Below are 18,936 nucleotides of genomic sequence, written 5' to 3' on the forward strand. Positions count from 1 at the left end.
AATTTTATTGATGACTAGTCAATTATCAACTTTTTTGGCTGTACCTTAGAATTATCTTTAAAAATTAAAATAATTGTAGTGTAATGCTGTATACTTCAAATGTTGATAACTGTACTTTAAATGTTGATTCTGATCATTTCTGAATGCGATCTTATATAAATAAAAGAACATAAACCTGCTAGGTACCTCGGTGATAATTGAATTTCTAGAAGCATAAACCTGCTAGGTCCCAGTTTTCAGTGGTTTCTAATTTTCTGTACGCAATAACGTGTAGAAGTTGTACAATTAAATTAGGATTCCACGACGGAGCAGCAGCGTTCAACTATGTAATCTCTCTCTGCAAACTAATTTCAACAAACTCTTCTCTCCGCAACAGTCCAGTTTGGTAACGATTTTAACAGAATGGTTTTGACTGGATATTATCAAAACACATATGGTTAATTTACAAAAAAAAAAAAAAAAAATAGAGAGAGAGTGAGTGATTGACATTTAAAATGAAAATATCATTTCTCTGAATTGGTTAATAAGGATGACTAAGTTAATTTGCAATGAATTACTGTGAAATTGATAATTTAAAATTATGTTTGATGGATATAAAGATATGTTACTAATTGAAAATTCTAAAATATTAAGAAATGTATAAAGTCTGAAATGAGAATTTTAATAGATTGCAGACATAAGAAATAATCAATTGGATTAGTGTAAATAAGATAGAAGTAATCAGCATATTAAGAATAAATAATTTGCTACATGTGGACTAATTTTTGAAGCTTGGTAATTTAATGGTTGAATTGCAAAGTGAATTTTTAAATGGTATGTGGGACCCACGTTTTTATTTCCATCTTTGGATCAATCAACTTAAAAATTTCCACCGTATATTAATAGAAAATATTTAAATAAATATCGATAATGGAGAATGGATTTGAGGGAAAACGTGAGAGTTTATAACATCCGTTCTCTGGACGTTATAGACCATCACGGCCAGGAACAGCCTGTTTCGGCCTCTGTTTCTGTCAGAAACAGACCCTGTTTTGGCAGAAGCTGACATTGTTTTGGCCAGGAACTGGTACTGTTTGGGTCAGGAACTGGCACTGTTTTGGAAGAAACTGACACTGTTTCGGGCTGTGATAGTTTATAATGTCCAGATGACGTTATAAACTATCACTTTTACCTTAGATCTCGAAAAAACTCAGATCCATTCTTCATTATCGATATTTAATTAATTAATTTTCTATTAATAAAAATTTCGATGTACTTTTCTCTCCTAAAAATTTCCACTGTGTACTTTTCTCTCCTAAAATTTTCCACCGTGTGCGATTCTTTGAAGATTGAATACATGAACAATGCCAACTTAAGAAAAAAGAAATGAACAAATGGTACAAGGCCACGCGGCCAGTGTTGAGTGAGACACCACCTTCTTATTCTCCCTTAATTAAAGGGATTCCTTCTCTCTCCTCTAAATGAAAGAAAAGTAAATAACAAGAAACAAGAAACAAGAAAAAAAACATAGATCAAATAAAATTGGAAGAGAAGAAGAAAACAGAGAAGTTGGCTGGTTGAGCTGGTGATTAAATCACTGGATGGATGTGCTCTTATTCTCTCAATGCAACTAGAGCTATTATTTGGTATTCCTCTATCTCAATTATCATTTCCATTTCACTTGATTTGGTTGATTTTACTGTAAATTGAATTAGAAAGTCTTGTTTGTAAGTTGGAAATTGATTAATTAGGTTAAAGAATATAAAGTTAAGATCTTGTTCAAATTAACAGAAAGCTTGTTTAATTATGCATTTTAATTGAATTGACTAAGTCCTCTTTTTCCATGTGTTCTTAAATCAAATCTGAACCATATAATTATTGTGGTGCTTAAATTGCTTAATTATGTTGGTTTTAGTTGAGATATCTAGGACGTAACAAGGTTACATTGGTGATTCGATTCTCGAATCTTTGGTTTAGAACTCATCTCTAGTTATACCTTTTTGGCATGAACAAATTATCTTGTACCTACTATTTAATTGTTTTCTAATATGTTAATAAGTGGTTCGCATGATGCTCGGTACAATATGAAAACAGGTACCTATCCGTACCAGAAGAATTCGGTTACTCGTATACCTATATAATTTTCAGTGTCATGATTGTAAAGAAATGTAAAGTAGAAGGTTGAATTTGCAAAAATATTAGGAGTTGGTAATAAAACCTTTTAGAGGGGCCTTGGTGCAAATTTACTTGTGTAAAGATCAATTGTAAAAGTTTTTAGGAAATTGAAATAAATTCTGAAAATGAATTGGATTTTAATGATTGATTGGACTGAAAATGAATTGTACTAGACTTATTGGACTGATATACGGAGCACTATATGACTCTAAATATAAATAAAACACTAACAAATGTTTTATCAGAAATAATGAACATAGCTTAGTGAATAAGCACATAATTGAGATTTAAGTACTAGAATACAGAAATTCCTATGTTGTACTTAATTAGTATAAATATTGATCATGACATATGTATATATATTATTTTTTTATAGGCAAAATTAAGTAAGAGACTGACAAGACAGAGTATTTAGGAAAAATAGATTGCTAGTGATTTCATATGTTCCCTACGATATCAGGTGCGGGGTTATTGAATTAGTTTGAGATCCATTACTAATAATTAAATCGTAACTCGCTGTGCATTTTGAATATTTGATTGACTACATTGATTGAATTGTTGCATTATATGCATAGCCCAATACAATTGAAACTGAATTACCAGTAAGTCTGTTAACTATCATGTTGATATTGTTTATCGATTGGTTGATTATTATTGCAAATGATTGATTGAGATCACAGTGATTGAATTGATTGAATATTGAATACTGTAATCCTTAAACCTCCATATAGTAGAGAAAAATGATTAATATATCGTAAAGTCTAGCTAGTTAGTAGACTTTATTTCAGGACCCTTATGCGCATATGGTGAATGACCCCAACTGAACCCAGTACCGGTTGAGTAGGAGATATTGAATAAATGTTTATTATGATTATAAGACTAATGAACTGTGGTAACTGTCTTATCGTTAATTTTCTTTCAAATAATAATAGTATTGTAATATTGGTTTCGTATTGGTTCCGTTAATAAATTGTCAGGATAGTTATAACAGTGTAAGGCTTGACACGACATATACATGTTATGGTAACTGTCAGTGTTACTAGACTAAAAATTGTGAAGTTAAAAAATGAAATGTTACCAGACTTAGTGGTTGTAAAGATTAAGTCCCAACATTACCCGATTTTATGTTTTAAAATATTTTGACCCAAACCATTTATTTTGATAATTCTTATAGTTCCGATTTATTTATGAAATTTTTGTTGTTCAGTTGGATAATGTTATTGAGCATTTTCATTTGTCATTATGAAATTCGTTAGTTTCTCGTGCAGTGATGTCATTTTAAATATGGATTTCCTTCGAGTCCAATAATTTGAGTGACAATCAATACTGAGAAATAATTTATTATTTCTCACCCGTTTTTCCTTGTGTGATTTACAGGTTTGTTAAGAATTCAAACCGTAAATATTATTTACGGTTTGGGTAGAAATAAAATTTTGTCGTGATTTTGGTTATTTATAATAAAATAATTTATTTTTTGGGTAAAAATAAAAATCTCGGAGTAAAGACGGTTCCATATAAGTTTAAACTGCAGAGTTCGTTTAGTTTTGTAGTTTGAAACTGTAAAATTATATTTCTAGCTAGTTCTGCAGTTTTAAACTGCGAACCTAATATAATCGAATTTCTGAAAAAAGTAGTTAAATGGCTTTTTTTTTAATAAGATGGTAAAAAAAAATTGGAAGTTTGAAAGTTGGTTTGCTATTATCATATTTTCTGAATAGCAGATGAAAGAACGGAGCCTGATGCATATGGACCAAAGTAAAATATTTGAAGCTTCGTGACCAAAATTAAAATTTTGCTAACAATATTATATCCTGAGATCCTCTCCTATTTTTTTTCAACCGTACAACTGTAGGCCCGCCACCAGAGAATCAAACCAATAATTTGGAGAATTTTTTATTTATATAAAATATTATGAAATACTCTAGACAAAGAGTACATTCAATTTTTGATATAGAAAGATCGACCGATTAAAAAAATTTCATTTTTTTTTAATAAGTTTGTTTGGAATTCTACGTGAAACAAAATCAGAAATTTATTCATAGCCCAGAAGACCACAAGTCATAGCTACTTTTTTCTTATATTATTTTAGAATATTTTCTGTTTGCTATATTATTTTATAATATTTTTCGTGAACAGAAGTCCCAGCTCAGAATTCCGAGCCCCAAATTAGCCTTCTCCACTCTTCATCCTAATCACCCAGGACTTCCTTTGAGGTAATATGTTTCTATTTGCAACACTAATTTTTTTTTTACCCTTTTTTTGTTCTTGAAGGTTTTGAGTCGTTGGTCTAGGTATTATTTTGGAGTTGAGGATTAATAGGTTCAACCATGTTTAGGGGTGTCAATGGCACTCTTTTACCTGTTTACCCGACCAGTATCTTATCCGAAAACACGGGTAAGAATAAGATTTTTTTTCCGTTAGCTAATTGAGTACGGGTAAGAGTAATGATTTTTTTCGGTTATCTTACTCGTTTTCATATAAGACAATTTAAAAAAAATAAAATTATATATAGATATATATTTGTATGAAGATGATACATGATACAATAAAGTTTTTGTATTTTATTAAATTTTCATAATACAAATTAGTTGTATTCATTATTATTTTTTTCTTATTTTAAAAAAATATTTTATCGAAAACACAAATCGAAATGTTCATGGCACTTTTTTATCCATTTACCCGACCCGTACCATATTTGAAAATACGGGTAAGGATAAAGATTTTTTTTTATTATCATAACGGGTGCAGGTATGAAAATATCTCCACCCGATCCGTATCGTACCCATTGACACCCCTAAGCATGTTTCTCATAATTCTTTAGCCAGAGCTGCAGAGTCCCACTTGACTGAAAATATTTATTTATAATTTAATCTTCAACTATGGTAATTGAGAAAGAAACCACTAAGTATATATGCTCAATTGTAACCAAAATAATTTCAGCTCTTTGTCATTTTACTTAATCGGTTGCTTACAGGAACTAAAAGGAGGATATTTTCAGCCAAAAATTGTTGCATGATATGCAGACAATTATTCATTTGAACTTGCATGTATTCATACATGTAATTTTATTTAGTTATGCACTGCAAACTTTTTCTTCGACAATCAACAAAATGTATCTGAACTAAATTTGGTTCGCTGAATTTAAGTCGTCCCAGGTCAATGTTATCAAACCATTCAACCTCTAGTGTGATAACTTTTGTCAGGAAAAAACAATTACAATACCACAAATTTTACACAAATTGCCCCTGAAAAGAACCAAATAACAATCTTGTGCCGAACACAGGTAAGCAAGACTTTCTGATGGACCCAACGCTGGATTTCATAAGTAGGTATTTACTGGAAGAAGAAATAGATGAATTGAACATTACCGCTAGTCAAGATGAGGATGCTCTCCGGGAGATCGAGAAGCCCTTCTATGAAATCCTTGGGCAAAAGTACCCACTTTCTCCATATAAACAGTTGGTAGCTCCTTGCCAATTAGAAGATGACAGTAGCTCCACCTTTTGCATTTCAAAAGCTCAAGCTGGCTTCAATTCAACCAGTAAGATCTCCGTGCATGACTCATTGATATGGACAATACCAGCCATGGAATTCCATAAAGGAATTGAAGAAGGATTGAAGTTCCTTCCAAATATCAACATTTTGGCTACTGATATTAAAGAGAAGATGATATCTGTGGATAATGCTGAGGTGAAAGATGAAAACTCAGTAGGTTTCAAATTGGTTGAAAAAGAAAATGTTAGGGCGAACTCCAGGTCCATGATTAAAAGGAGCACAGATTCCAGGGACTTGGATACTTTAGAGGGTCCGAACAGCAAAATGTCCATGATATACTCTGAAGAGCCCAATACAGATGATGTTTATGACAGAGTATTACTCGACCATGGAGAGGACCACATGAAAGAAGAAATTTGGGGTCAACGAGAAATCCTGCAAAAAGAAACAAGCTCAGGCTGTAAAGTAGAAATCCAAGGGGGTTATATCGATCTTTGCACACTACTTATCCATTGTTCTGAGGCAGTAGCTATATTTGATATGCGTAGAGCTCAAGAGCTACTAAGCAAGATAAGAATACAATCCTCTCGTAATGGAAATGGGATCCAAAGGCTTGCATCTGTCCTTGCTGATGCACTGGAAGCTCGCTTGTCTGGTGCCGGAAGGGAGTATTATCATGGACTTATTGCTAAACAAGTTAGCATTCCAGACATTTACTTCCTCAAGGCTTACCATTTGTACCTCAAAGCAGCTCCATTTGCAAGGGTGTATTACTGGTTTTCTAACCACAATATTCTTAATGCGGCAAAGAATGCCAAAAAACTGCACGTAATTGATCTAGGTATTAGATTTAGCGCTCAATGGCCATCTCTGATCCAAGCTCTTGCTAAAAGGGAAGGCGGACCTCCTCAACTTCGAATTACTGGTATAGAATTTCCTGCGCCTGGGTTTCGCCCTGCTAAATGGATAAACAATATGGGACGAAGGTTTGAAGAGTATGCTAGAAGCTTTAGCGTACCTTTCGAGTACAAAGCAATTGCTTTACAGTGGGAATTGATTCATATTGAGGATCTTAACATTAGAGATGATGAAGTGGTTATTGTAAATAGCAGTGTTCGGTTCAGGAAAGTAAAAGATGAATCCTTCGAAATTGATAGTCCGAGAAATCGAGTTCTCAAACTCATTCGGCAAATCAAACCCCAAGTTTTCATCCAAGGAGATCTGTTCAGATCATACAGCTCCAACTTCCTCACCCGCTTTAGGCAGGTCTTGTCAACTTACTCTGCATTCTTTGATCTACTAGACACAACAATTCCACGTGGAAATAAAGAAAGGCAGCTGCCAGAAAATATCGCTTTTGTACCTGAGATTATCAATATTGTAGCATGCGAGGGCTCAGACTGGATAGAGAGACCAGAGACCCATAAGCAGTGGCAGCGCAGGATCCTACGAGCCGGCTTTGAACAATTACCAGTGGATCCAGACATAGTTAAAGAATGTAGTAATCTAGTGAGAAATGTTTATGATAAGCGATATTTTATTGAAGAAGATGATAATTGGCTCCTGCAAGGTTGGAAGGGAAGGGTACTTCTCGGTGTGACAGCATGGAAACCAAAACTTGATGAAGGATGTTAATCTTTTGATATGGTCATGTAATTTTCCGTTTTTTTTTTAAAAGATTATATATTTTTACATTTGGAATATTGTTGCTAATAAGTTATTTATTCCATTGATAGAATGTCTGTCCCAAATTTTATTGATGACTAATACTTTTTTGGGTTACTTTACAATTATATTTAAAATAATTATGGTGTAATGCTGTAGGGCGCAGAAAGTTGCACGGCGTCAGGTTAGCTAACGGTGCGGATTTTATATATGTGGGTGAGTGGAAATGCTCCCAGCTGGGTTTAGTGCTCTGGTTCTTTGAATGTGAACAGGTCACCGAACTCAGGGGAAGACATTCACTCGGGATTTCTTCCTGCATTCCTCCTGGTTCACCCCTTGTGACAACCTACGTTCATGATCAGTTGTCGGAGGTTTTCTTATTTTCGATTGTGAGGACGTTTTACTCCCGACGAGCGCAAGCCCCCGCCATTAATTACATCAGAAAGACCTTTCGGGTCAGACTGAATACCTCATGCATTCCAGGATTTGTGCCAATTTGGGTTGAATTGAATAATAGGGCTAAAAAGGGCTCATGTATAGTCTGTTTTGGTCATATGGTTGGTTCTCATTTAATTTACAGGCATGTTTTGGTTTATATGTTCTTAATTTGAAAGGAGTATTTAAATATCATTTTCATATTTCTATTTGTGAAAATATGTTAAGAGGGGCATTTTGGTAATTTCAGATTATGGCTGAGACATGAATATGTTCAAATATTGTTTGGAATTATAGAGGATTGAATTTGGATTCATTTGGGACTGATTTGAGTTGATTTGGACTTAGTATGAGAAAGTTATAGTCAAAAAGGACGTATTTGTAAAGATTTTATATTTCCAGGGACTTGTTTGTAAATTCCCTGGGACCTGAAGCTGTGATTTTGGCTTTTGATAGGGTCTGGATTGTAAAATGGACCTTTAAGGGCTTATTTGAGAAGGTTTTATGCTGACAAGGGCCTTTGTGTAAATTTACAGGGGTTTCTCTGCATATTTTAAATAAACAAAGGGGCTTATATACAAAAGATCATCTTCTGGTCACATGTGGATTTTAAGATTAGTGCAGGTCTTTGAGATTTGGGCTTTTGGGCTTTTGAGATGTGCACAAGCCATTGGATTGAGATCATTGAGCTTTGAGATTGGTGCAGAGATGATTTATTTAAATTGATAAGTGGGCCCTATGCTGTGAGAGAGTCATTGGGTTTGATTTTGAATTTGGTTCATTGGATTAAACAGATTGCTTTAAGACCTGTGTTTCTTGCTTTGAGGATCGTGCAGAGGGTTTTCCAGCTTAGGGTTCTCTGACAAACTAAGTCCGGCCGATCTAGGCCACGGCGGCGCCGGCCAAGGGCATGGTTGTGATCGTGAGGTTACCAGGAGTCCATTGGTGCCATTGTCGGTCGTCGGCGACCATCAGAGGCGGCGTAATGGGCATCTACAGTACCTATCGGTACCGGTTGAGCCTCAAGTCGATTTTAGTCGATTTCCTTGGGATTTCTTTTAATTGTTTGATCATTTGAGATTGTGTGAGGCTATAGAAGATGTTAGAAGCACCAATTTTATGTTTGTAGGAGCTTTAGGCATGATTGGAACTTTATAGTTTCGGTTTCAATACCGACTTGGTACCAATAGGTGGTACAAAGTATTTTGAGTAAAATTAAACATTCGATGGGGTCATATACATCATCTGGAAAGATTTAGATCATCTTGGAAGCATTGATTTGTACTGAATCAAATTCTGGATCAAAATGATATGAAGAACATACATTTCTCAATATTTTTAAATCAATTTCTTTTAAATTTTGTATAATCAATTCGACGCTCTCAGCCATGGCAGGAGCTGAGCTGGTGCTCTTTGCTCAATTCATCTCTCTGAGTCCATTAAACTTCAAATTGAGAGCATAGATAGCATCGCCTGAGTGTATTGAGTATCCCTGTGAAATCCCAAAGCCCAATTATGCTCTAAACTCAAGTTCACAACTTTGTCCCTTTTCCTTTCTCGGCTAAAATCAAAGCTTGTGAGAGAGAGACATTGTTCAATTCTCGGGTATAGAAAGGATATTTCCGACACCTTTTGATTTTGAGGTGAGAGTTTGCATTGAATCTCTTTAATTGCTTCGGATTTTAGCTTTAAACTTCGGCTATGGCGCGTGAGAGAGAGGAAGGGGACGATGTCAGGGCACGGGCCCCGCATGTCAACGGCTTAGAGCACATAACCCTTCTTGATTTAAATATATATAGGCTTGGTGTATTATGAGCCGCGCAAGGGGCAGTGGTATGGCTCATGGAGCTCCAAGCGCACTCAAATCGAAGGGACCAAAGGGGCTGAGTTTAAACTAGCTGAGCTGGGTGCATGGTGCACCATTTCACTGTCAGCTTGGTGCATGGAGTTCATTTTTCATGTACTGGGATTCATCCATCTCCAATACTCAGCGAAATTTAACTCTGAGGGGCTGACAGTGGGCCCTAGGGTTAGGTTTAAGCTTAGGAACTCCCAATTTGCACCCAGAGAAACCATGTTTATTGCTAGGGGTACCCTGTGCTATGTGGCACCAATCAGGGCATGCCATGTCAGCAATTTCTTTCAAAATTCATAACTCTCCAACCATTTTGAGTTAGAATTTGTATAAAATATCAAAATTCATGGTTTTGCATATAGAATATTGTTATGAATTCTAATATGTCATTCCCTTTCATCTTGGGGAGATTTTATGCATATCTAGCATTATTCAAGCATTTTAAAAATAGGTACCAATTTCCATTTATTTAATTGGTAACATTTTAGGGTACAACAAATGCATGTATAGTTTAAGCTATTTTTTTCAACATGTTAATCTTATAACTCTACTTCATATATTGATTCTCAAGGTGATCTTATAAATCAAATTAGCTTGAATTTCTTTTTTATCTTAGTTCCTATATAGTTTTCTTCAGATGGTAGCAAAACAGTGTTATGTATTCGTCATACATAAAAAACAGTTTATTTTAAAATTGCAAGTTTGCAACCACCAAACTCTTACAGACATTTCAATTATATTGTACATTAAACATGCATTTGGCAGAAACACGATCGTATTTCTTAAAATTTTTCTTTTTATTTGCTCGGTGAAGAAATTTACTACTCAAACATCCTTGATTTGATACTGCTCAGTACAAAACTGATAAACTGTAATGCTCTGTTTCATGATCCTCCCAAAGTACAGTACTATTTTTCTCCTAATCTAATTGGGACCCTCTTCAACATCCTAAATGTTATAAAAAAAATTTCTTATAAATTATATATTATTCTGAAATAATTAAAAGAAACTGCATGAAACTTTACTGATTGAACCTGCAAGTAGAACAATTTATTTGTCTACTAAATCATTATAATTCTTATAACACAAACATTTTTTTGTTTTTGCATAAAATTAAATAACATTATATTTTATTTATACGGTCTTTTCAGTTCTATTTTTTTAACTCTGCTCCAGAATACAGCGAATAAACTATTAATATTTTATATTGAAAGAATAGGTTTTAAAAACTTCCCGTGATTTTTATTTTTACCCATTTAAATAAATATTTTATTAAAAATAGCCAGGTTTTACAAAAAATTATAAAAATGCCCAAACCGTACATAATATTTGCGGTCCGGAATTAAAATTCCGAACCGCACAGAATATTTACAGTCTAAAATCTATTTTTTTTTCGGACCACACAGAATATTTACGGTCCAATTTTTTTTTTTTTTTTTGGAATTGAGTGAAATTGTGTACGAAAATTGACCGACATACAGTCTTGATATCTCACGATCTGTTTGGAGATTTCGTACAAAACTTCACAACCTTGTTCTATGATGTCAACACTGCATGTCGGTCAATTTTCATGATTTTTGAGATGTTTTGCTATGTTAATAAGGGGTGCAAATTCCTGTTAAGTTGGCCGGCCTAAGGATTCGTTAAAACAATATAAATGTAATATACACATGAGGTTTTGTATTAAAAGTTACAGCTTTGTATAATCACAGCTTGGTATAATGTAAGATTTTTCATGACTTTTTACAAATATGGTTTTAATCACGATCTGTTTAGAGAAGAATTGTATACTTCATACAAAAATTTATTAAAAGTTACAGCTTTGTATAATCACAGCTTGGTATAATGTAAGATTTTTCATGACTTTTTACAAATATGGTTTTCTATGTCGGAAAGTCTGGTATTTTTAAGCAATAAAATATTTTAAGCTTCGGAACCAACATGGAAAATTTGCTTAGAATACACATCCTCTCCTATTTTTCCACCGGTAGGCCCCACCACCAAAGAATCAAACCAGTTTGACTCCAAATCATTCTCCGCTGCTTCATTTACTAGAAAAAAAAATTAAACCAGTTTGACTTCCTTCGAGGTAAGATGCTTCTATTTACTAGAAAAAAAAAAAACAATTTATTTTCCTAGAACCTGTTCCGAGATAAAATTAAAAGTTTTAACTTTGCGTAATGTAGATTTTCACGACTTGTTACAATATGGTTTTCCAGTCTGAACTTAATTTTTTTTATTTACCATATTTAAAAATAAATAATGTAACACTACGTAAAATATATATAATGAAATTGATAACTGAAAATAATATACGAATTGTCTGAATATATTTCTCAGTAAGTAAGTGACATTTAAAATGAAAATATCATTTTTCTGAATTGGTTAATAAGGATGATTAAGTTAATTTGACATGAATTAGTGTGAAATTGATAATTTAAAATTATGGTTGATTGATATAAATATATGTTACTAATTAAATATTCTAAATTTTTTAGAAATGTACGTATGAAGTCTAAAATGAGAATTTTAATAAATTGTAGACATAAGAAATAATCAATCGGATTAGTGTAAATAAGATAGAAGTAATTAGCATATTAGGAAGTCATGAACATATTAAGAATAAATAAGTTGCTACACGTGGACTAATTTTTGAAACTTGGTAATTTAATGGTTGAATTGCAAAGTGATTAAGTGAAGTTTTTAAATGGTATGTGGAAACCACGTTTTTATTTCCATCTTTATTACTTCTCTCCTAAAATTTCCACCGTGTACCATTCTTCGAAGATTGAATTATTTATCTCTTACTTTTCTCTCCTAAAATTTCCACCGTGTACCATTCTTTGAAGATTGAATACATGAGCAACACCATTCATTTTTCCTCTCAAAAAAAAAAAAAACTTCAGAAAAAAAAATGAACAAATGGTACAAGCTAGGCCACGCGGCCAGTGTTGAGTGAGACACCACCTTTTTATTCTCCCTTAGTTAAAGGGATTCCTTCTCTCTCCCGTAAATGAAAGAAAAGTAAATAACAAGAAACAAGCAAAAAAATTGGAAAAGAAAAGAAGAAAACAGAGAAGTTGGTTGGTTGAGCTGGTGATTAAATCACTGGATGGATGTGCTCTTATTCTCACAATGCAACTAGTGCTATTTTTTGGTATTCCTCTATTTCATTATCATTTCCATTTCCATTTCCATTTCATTTGATTTGGTTGATTTTGCTGTAAATTGAATTAGAAAGTCTTGTTTGTAAGTTGGAAATTGATTAATTAGGTTAAAAAATATAAAGTTAAGATCTTGTTCAAATTAACAGAAAACTTGTTTAATTATGCATTTTAATTGAATTGACTAAGGCCTCCTCTTTTTCCATGTGTTCTTAAATCGAATCTGAACCATATAATTATGGTGGTGCTTAAATTGCTTAATTATCTTGGTTTTAGTTGAGATATCTAGGACGTAACAAGGTTACATTGGTGATTCGATTCTCGAATCTTTGGTTTATAACTTTTTGGTACGAACAACTTATCTTGTACTGACTATTTAATTGTTTTCTAATGCAATTAGAATCCTTAATATGTTAAGAAGTGATTTACATGGTGTTCGGTACAAATATGAAAACTGGTACCTTTTCGTACCAGATGAATTCGGTTACTCGTATACCTATATAAATTTCAGTGTCGTGATTGTAAAGAAATGTAAAGTAGAAGGTTGAATTTGCAAAAATATTAGGAGTTGGTAAATAAAACCTTTTTAGAGGGGCTTGGTGCGAATTTACATATATAAAGATCAATTGTAAAAGTTTAAAGGAAATTGAAATTCATATGACAGAGCGCAGTTGAAATAAATACTGAAAATGAATTGAATTTTAATGATTGATTGGACGGAAAATAAATTGGACTAGACTCATTGGACTGAATATATGGAGCACTATATGACTCTAAAATATAAATAAAACACTTACGAATGTTTTATCAGAAATAATGAACATAGCTTATTGAATAAGCACATAATTGAGATTTAAATACTAGAATACGTAAATTGTTATGTTGTACTTAATTAGTATAAATATTGATCATGACATATGTATATATATTATTTTGTTATAGGCAAAATTAAGTAAGAGATTGCCAAGACAGAGTATTTAGGAATAATAGACTGCCAGTGATCTCCCCTGTTGCCCTACGATATCAGGTGCGGGGTTATTGTATTAGTTTGAGATTCATGACAAATAATTAAATTGTAACTCGCTGTGCATATTAAATATTTGATTGACTACATTGATTGAACTGTTACATCATATGCATAACTCAATACAATTGAAACTGAATTATAGGTAAGATTGTTGACTATCATGTTGATATTGTTTATCGATTGATTAATTATTATTGCAAATGATTGATTGAGACCACAATAATTGAATTAATTGAATATTGAATATTGTAATCCTTGAACCTCCATATAGTGCAGAAAAATGATTAATATATTGTAAAGTCTAGCTAGCTACTAGACTTTACTCCAGGATCCTTATGCGCATTTGGTGAATGGCTCCAACTGAATCCAGTGTCGGTTGGGTAGGGGATATTGAATAAATGTTTATTATGACTATAAGACTAATGAACTGTGGTAACTATCTTATCATTGATTTTCTTTCCGATAATGATAGTATTGTAATAGTTAGAACAGTATAAGCCTTGACACGACATAATGACAATATTGTACAATTGGTTTCATATTGGTTGCATTAATAAATTATCAAGATAGTTATAATAGTATAAGCCTTGACTCGACATATACATGTTAAGGTATATGTCAGACTAGAAATTGTAAAGTTAAGAAACCAAATGTTACTAGATTTAGTGGTTGTAAAGATTAAGTCCCAACATTATCAGATTTTATGGTTTAAAAGATTTTGACCCAAACCATTTATTCTGATAAGATCCTTAGAGTTTTGATTTATTTATGAAATTTGTGTTGTTCAATTGGATACTATTATTGGGTATTTGCATTCGTTATTATGAAATGAACTATTAGTTTCTTGTGCGGTGATTTCATTCTGAATGTGAATTTCCTTATAATCCAATAATATGAGTGACAATAAGTACTGAGAAATAATTTATTATTTCTTACCCGTTTTTCTTTGTGGGATTTATAGGTTTTTTTTAGACGAAGACAGAGAAATGTTTTTGGGGTTATAATTGTCGGCAGGGCCACCTAAAGGTATGGTATTTGGGTTTATTATATCTGACAGGGAGCAGAGAGTATATCTCTAGCATCATCCACTATAAAATGTCAGATAATTATTGTAAATAAATTAGGATGTGGCAAAAATAATGGATGCTATTAGCAATGAATAAAAATATCCATGTCTTATGTTAAGTATATTGAATGATAAATAGACGTAGTAAGTTATTGCATCTCTGGATCAGGGGTGCGACAACTACCCACGTTTTCAATCGATTTTGAAAATTGACCAAACTGGTGGTATTTTAACCGATTTTGACCAATCTTTCCAGCAACAAAATAACCATATTGTTAACTATTTAACCAGTGAAGAACTCACCGGTACTAAGCCAAAATTTGATTGATATTTCAGTTCATCAAATTCAAATTTTTAGATTATATTATTTTATTTTATGATTATTTTTCACTGATGACTCTAGAAGTTTAATCGCATAGTCCTAAATTAATTTTTATTACAAAGAAGTTTAATTATATATATTTTATTTTGTGGTGTGGTTATTATTTACCGAAGATCCTAAAAATTCAATTGCCGATAGTTCTAAATTAATTTTTATTACAAAGAAGTCCAACTACATATATTTAATTTTATGGTTATTTTTCACCGAAAACCATAGAAATTTAATCGCCGATAGCCATAAATTAATTTTTATTACAAAGAAATCCAATTAGATATATTTTATTTTATGGTTACTTTTCACTGAAGACCCTAGAAGTTTAATTGCCAATAGCCCTAAATTAATTTTTATTGCAAAGAAGTTCAATTAGATATATATTTTATTTTATGGTTATTTTTCACCGAAGACCCTAAAAGTTTAATCGTTGTTAGCCCTAAATTAATTTTTATTACAAAGAAGTCCAATTAGATATATTTTATTTTATGGTATGGTTATTTTTCACCGAGGACCCTAGAAGTTTAATCACCGATAGCCCTAAATTAATTTTTATTACAAAGAAGTCCAATTAGATATATTTTATTTTATTTTATGGTTATTTTTTTACCAAAGACCCTAGAAGTTTAATCGCCGATGGCCTTAAGTTAATTTTTATTACAAAAAAAATATAATTAGATATATTTTATTTTATGGTTATTTTTCACCGAAGACCATAGAATTTTAATCGCTGATTTGAATTCGGTGAAAAATAACCATAAAATATATATCTAATTGGACTTATTTATAATAAAAATTAATTTAGGGCAATCGGCGATTAAACTTTTAGGATTTTCGATGAAAAATAACCACAAAATAAAATAAAATAAAATATATCTAATTGGACTTCTTTGTAATAAAAATTAATTTAGGGCTAACAACGATTAAACTTTTAGGGTCTTCGGTGAAAAATAACCATAAAATAAAATATATATCTAATTGGACTTCTTTGCAATAAAAATTAATTTAGGGCTATCGACAATTAAATTTCTAGGGTCTTCAGTGAAAAGTAACCATAAAAAAAATATATCTAATTGTATTTCTTTGTAATAAAATTTAATTTATGACTATTAGTGATTAAATTTCTAGGGTCTTCGGTAAAAAATAACCACAAAATAAAATAAAATATATCTAATTAAACTTCTTTGTAATAAAAATTAATTTAAGGTTATCGACGATTAAATTTTTAGGGTCTTCAGTTAATACTGCCCCTGCGCCATCCGAGAAAGAACCGACTGAATTAATTTAAGGTTATGGACGATTAACAAAATGTATCTGCACTGAATTTGGTTCGCTGAATTTAAGTCCCAGGTCAATGTTATCAAACCACTCAACCTCCAGTGTGGTAAATTTAGCTAGACAAAAAAAATTACAAGTCCACAAATTTTACACAAATTGCCCCTGAAAACAACCAAATAACAATCTTGTGCCAAACACAGGTAAGCAAGCCTTTTTGATGGACCCAACGCTAGATTTCATAAGTAGGTATTTACTGGAAGAAGAAATGGATGAATTAAACATTACCGCTTGTAAAGATGAGGATGCTCTCCGAGAGATCGAGAAGCCCTTCTATGAAATCCTTGGTCAAAAATACCCATTTTCTCTGGATAAATTGCTGGAAGCTCCTTGCCAATCAGAAGACAGTAACTCGATCTTTTGCATTTCAAAAGCTCAAGTTGGCTTCAATTCAACAAGTAAGATCTCCATGCATGACTCCTTGGTAGAGACAATACCAGTCATGGAATTCCATAAAGGAATTGAAGAAGGATTGAAGTTTCTTCCAAATATCAACATTTTGGCTACTGATATTAAAGAGAAGATGATTTCTGTATATACTGATGAGGGGAAAGATGAAAAGTCAGTAGGTTTCAAATTGGTTGAAAAAGAAAATGTCAGGGCGAAGTCCAGGTCCATGACTAAAAGGAACATAGATTGTAGGGACTTGGATACTTTAGAGGGTCCAAACCGCAAAATGTCCATGACATACTCTGAAGAGCCCAATACAGATGATGTTTATGATAGAGTATTGCTCGACCATGGAGAGGACCACATGAAAGAAGAAATTTGGGGTCTACGAGAAATCCTACAAAAAGAAGTAAGCTCAGGCTGTAAAGTAGAAATCCAAGGGGGTCATATCGATCTTTGCACACTACTTATCCATTGTTCTGACGCAGTAGCTATATATGATCTGCGTAAAGCTCAGGAGCTACTAAGCAAGATAAGAATACAATCCTCTCGTAATGGAAATGGGATCCAAAGGCTTGCGTCTGTCCTTGCTGATGCACTGGAAGCTCGTTTGGCTGGTGCCGGAAGTGAGTATTATCAAGGGCTTGTTGCAAAACGGGTCAGCATTCCAGACATTTCCTTCGTCAAGGCCTACCATTTGTACCTTAAAGCAGCTCCATTTGCAAGGGTGTATTATTGTTTTTCTAACCACAATATACTTAATGCAGCAAAGAATTCCAGAAAACTGCACGTAATTGATCTAGGTATTAGATTTGGCTTTCAGTGGCCATCTCTAATCCAAGCTCTTGCTAAAAGGGAAGGTGGGCCTCTGCAACTTCGAATTACTGGTGTAGAATTTCCTGAGCCAGGGTTTCGCCCTGCTAAACGGATAGAAGATATGGGACGGAGGTTTGAAGAGTATGCTAGAAGTTTTAGCGTACCTTTTGAGTACAAAGGAATTGTTTTGCAGTGGGAATTGATTCATATTGAGGATCTTAACATTAAAGATGATGAAGTGGTTATCGTAAATAGTATGATGCGCTTGAAGAAAGTAAAAGATGAATCCTTTGAAATTGATTGTCCGAGAAATCGAGTTCTCAAACTCATTCGGCAAATCAAACCCCAAGTTTTCATCCAAGGAGATACGTGCAGATCATACAGCTCCAACTTCCTCACCCGCTTTAGGCAAGTCTTGTCAACTTACTCTGTGTTCTTTGATCTACTAGACACAACAATTCCACGTGAAAATAAAGAAAGGCAGCAGCTAGAAAATATGGTTCTTGTACCTGATATTATCAATATTGTAGCATGCGAGGGGTCAGACTGGATAGAGAGATCAGAGACCCTTAAGCAGTGGCAGCGCAGGAACCTACGAGCCGGCTTTGAACAATTACAAGTGGATCCAGACATAGTGAAAGAATGTAATAATATGGTGAGAAATGTTTATGATAAGCGATATTTTATTGAAGAAGATGATAATTGGCTCGTGCAAGGTTGGAAGGGAAGGGTACTTCTTGGTGTGACAGCATGGAAACCAAAACTTGATGAAGGATGTTAATCTTTTGATATGGTCATGTAATTTTTTTTTGTAAATATTTTTACATTTGGAATGTTGTTGCTAATAAGTTCTTTATTCCATTGATAGAATTTCAGTCCCAAATTTTATTGAATACTAGTCAATACTTTTTTGGGTTACTTTAGAATTATCTTTAAAATAATTAGTGTGTAATGCTTGTGTACTTCAAGCTATTTTTTTTAACATGTTAATCTTATAACTCTACTTCATATATTGATTCTCAAGGCGATCTTATAAATCAAATTAGCATGAATTTCTTTTTCTATCTTACTTCCTATCATTCTCTTCAGATGTTAGCAAAACTGTGTTTTGTATTCGTTATACATAAAAACCAGTTTATTTAAGGCAAAGGCTTCTATGGA

At 32.9% G+C, this 18,936-nt stretch overlaps 1 protein-coding gene and 1 pseudogene across 7 annotated transcripts; both read left to right on the forward strand.

Moving 5' to 3' along the window:
* Nucleotides 1–1,365: 1,365 nt before the first annotated feature.
* Nucleotides 1,366–18,783, forward strand: LOC144573053 (scarecrow-like protein 33). Of its 6 annotated transcripts, XM_078322737.1 has the most exons (4): nucleotides 12,463–12,761; nucleotides 13,711–13,795; nucleotides 14,757–14,821; nucleotides 16,713–18,783. In XM_078322737.1, the coding sequence occupies exon 4, from the start codon at nucleotides 16,730–16,732 to the stop codon at nucleotides 18,554–18,556; it is 1,827 nt and encodes a 608-aa protein (XP_078178863.1). In that variant the 5' UTR covers nucleotides 12,463–12,761; nucleotides 13,711–13,795; nucleotides 14,757–14,821; nucleotides 16,713–16,729; the 3' UTR covers nucleotides 18,557–18,783. The 6 variants fall into 6 exon arrangements, with proteins under 6 accessions (XP_078178862.1, XP_078178866.1, XP_078178861.1 ...); XM_078322736.1 differs by lacking the exons at nucleotides 12,463–12,761; nucleotides 13,711–13,795; nucleotides 14,757–14,821 and adding exons at nucleotides 1,366–1,625; nucleotides 5,438–5,644 and having other exon boundaries at nucleotides 16,950–18,783; XM_078322740.1 differs by lacking the exons at nucleotides 13,711–13,795; nucleotides 14,757–14,821 and having other exon boundaries at nucleotides 12,459–12,761; nucleotides 16,713–18,183; nucleotides 18,306–18,591.
* On the forward strand, nucleotides 5,652–9,370 carry LOC144573059 (scarecrow-like protein 14 pseudogene; annotated as a pseudogene). The gene is made up of 2 exons (XR_013517872.1): nucleotides 5,652–7,301; nucleotides 7,474–9,370. The product of XR_013517872.1 is annotated as a scarecrow-like protein 14 pseudogene (transcript).
* Nucleotides 18,784–18,936: the final 153 nt, after the last annotated feature.

This window comes from Carex rostrata, chromosome 21, assembly GCF_964058835.1.
Source record: "Carex rostrata chromosome 21, lpCarRost1.2, whole genome shotgun sequence".
Classification (NCBI taxonomy): domain Eukaryota; kingdom Viridiplantae; phylum Streptophyta; class Magnoliopsida; order Poales; family Cyperaceae; genus Carex; species Carex rostrata.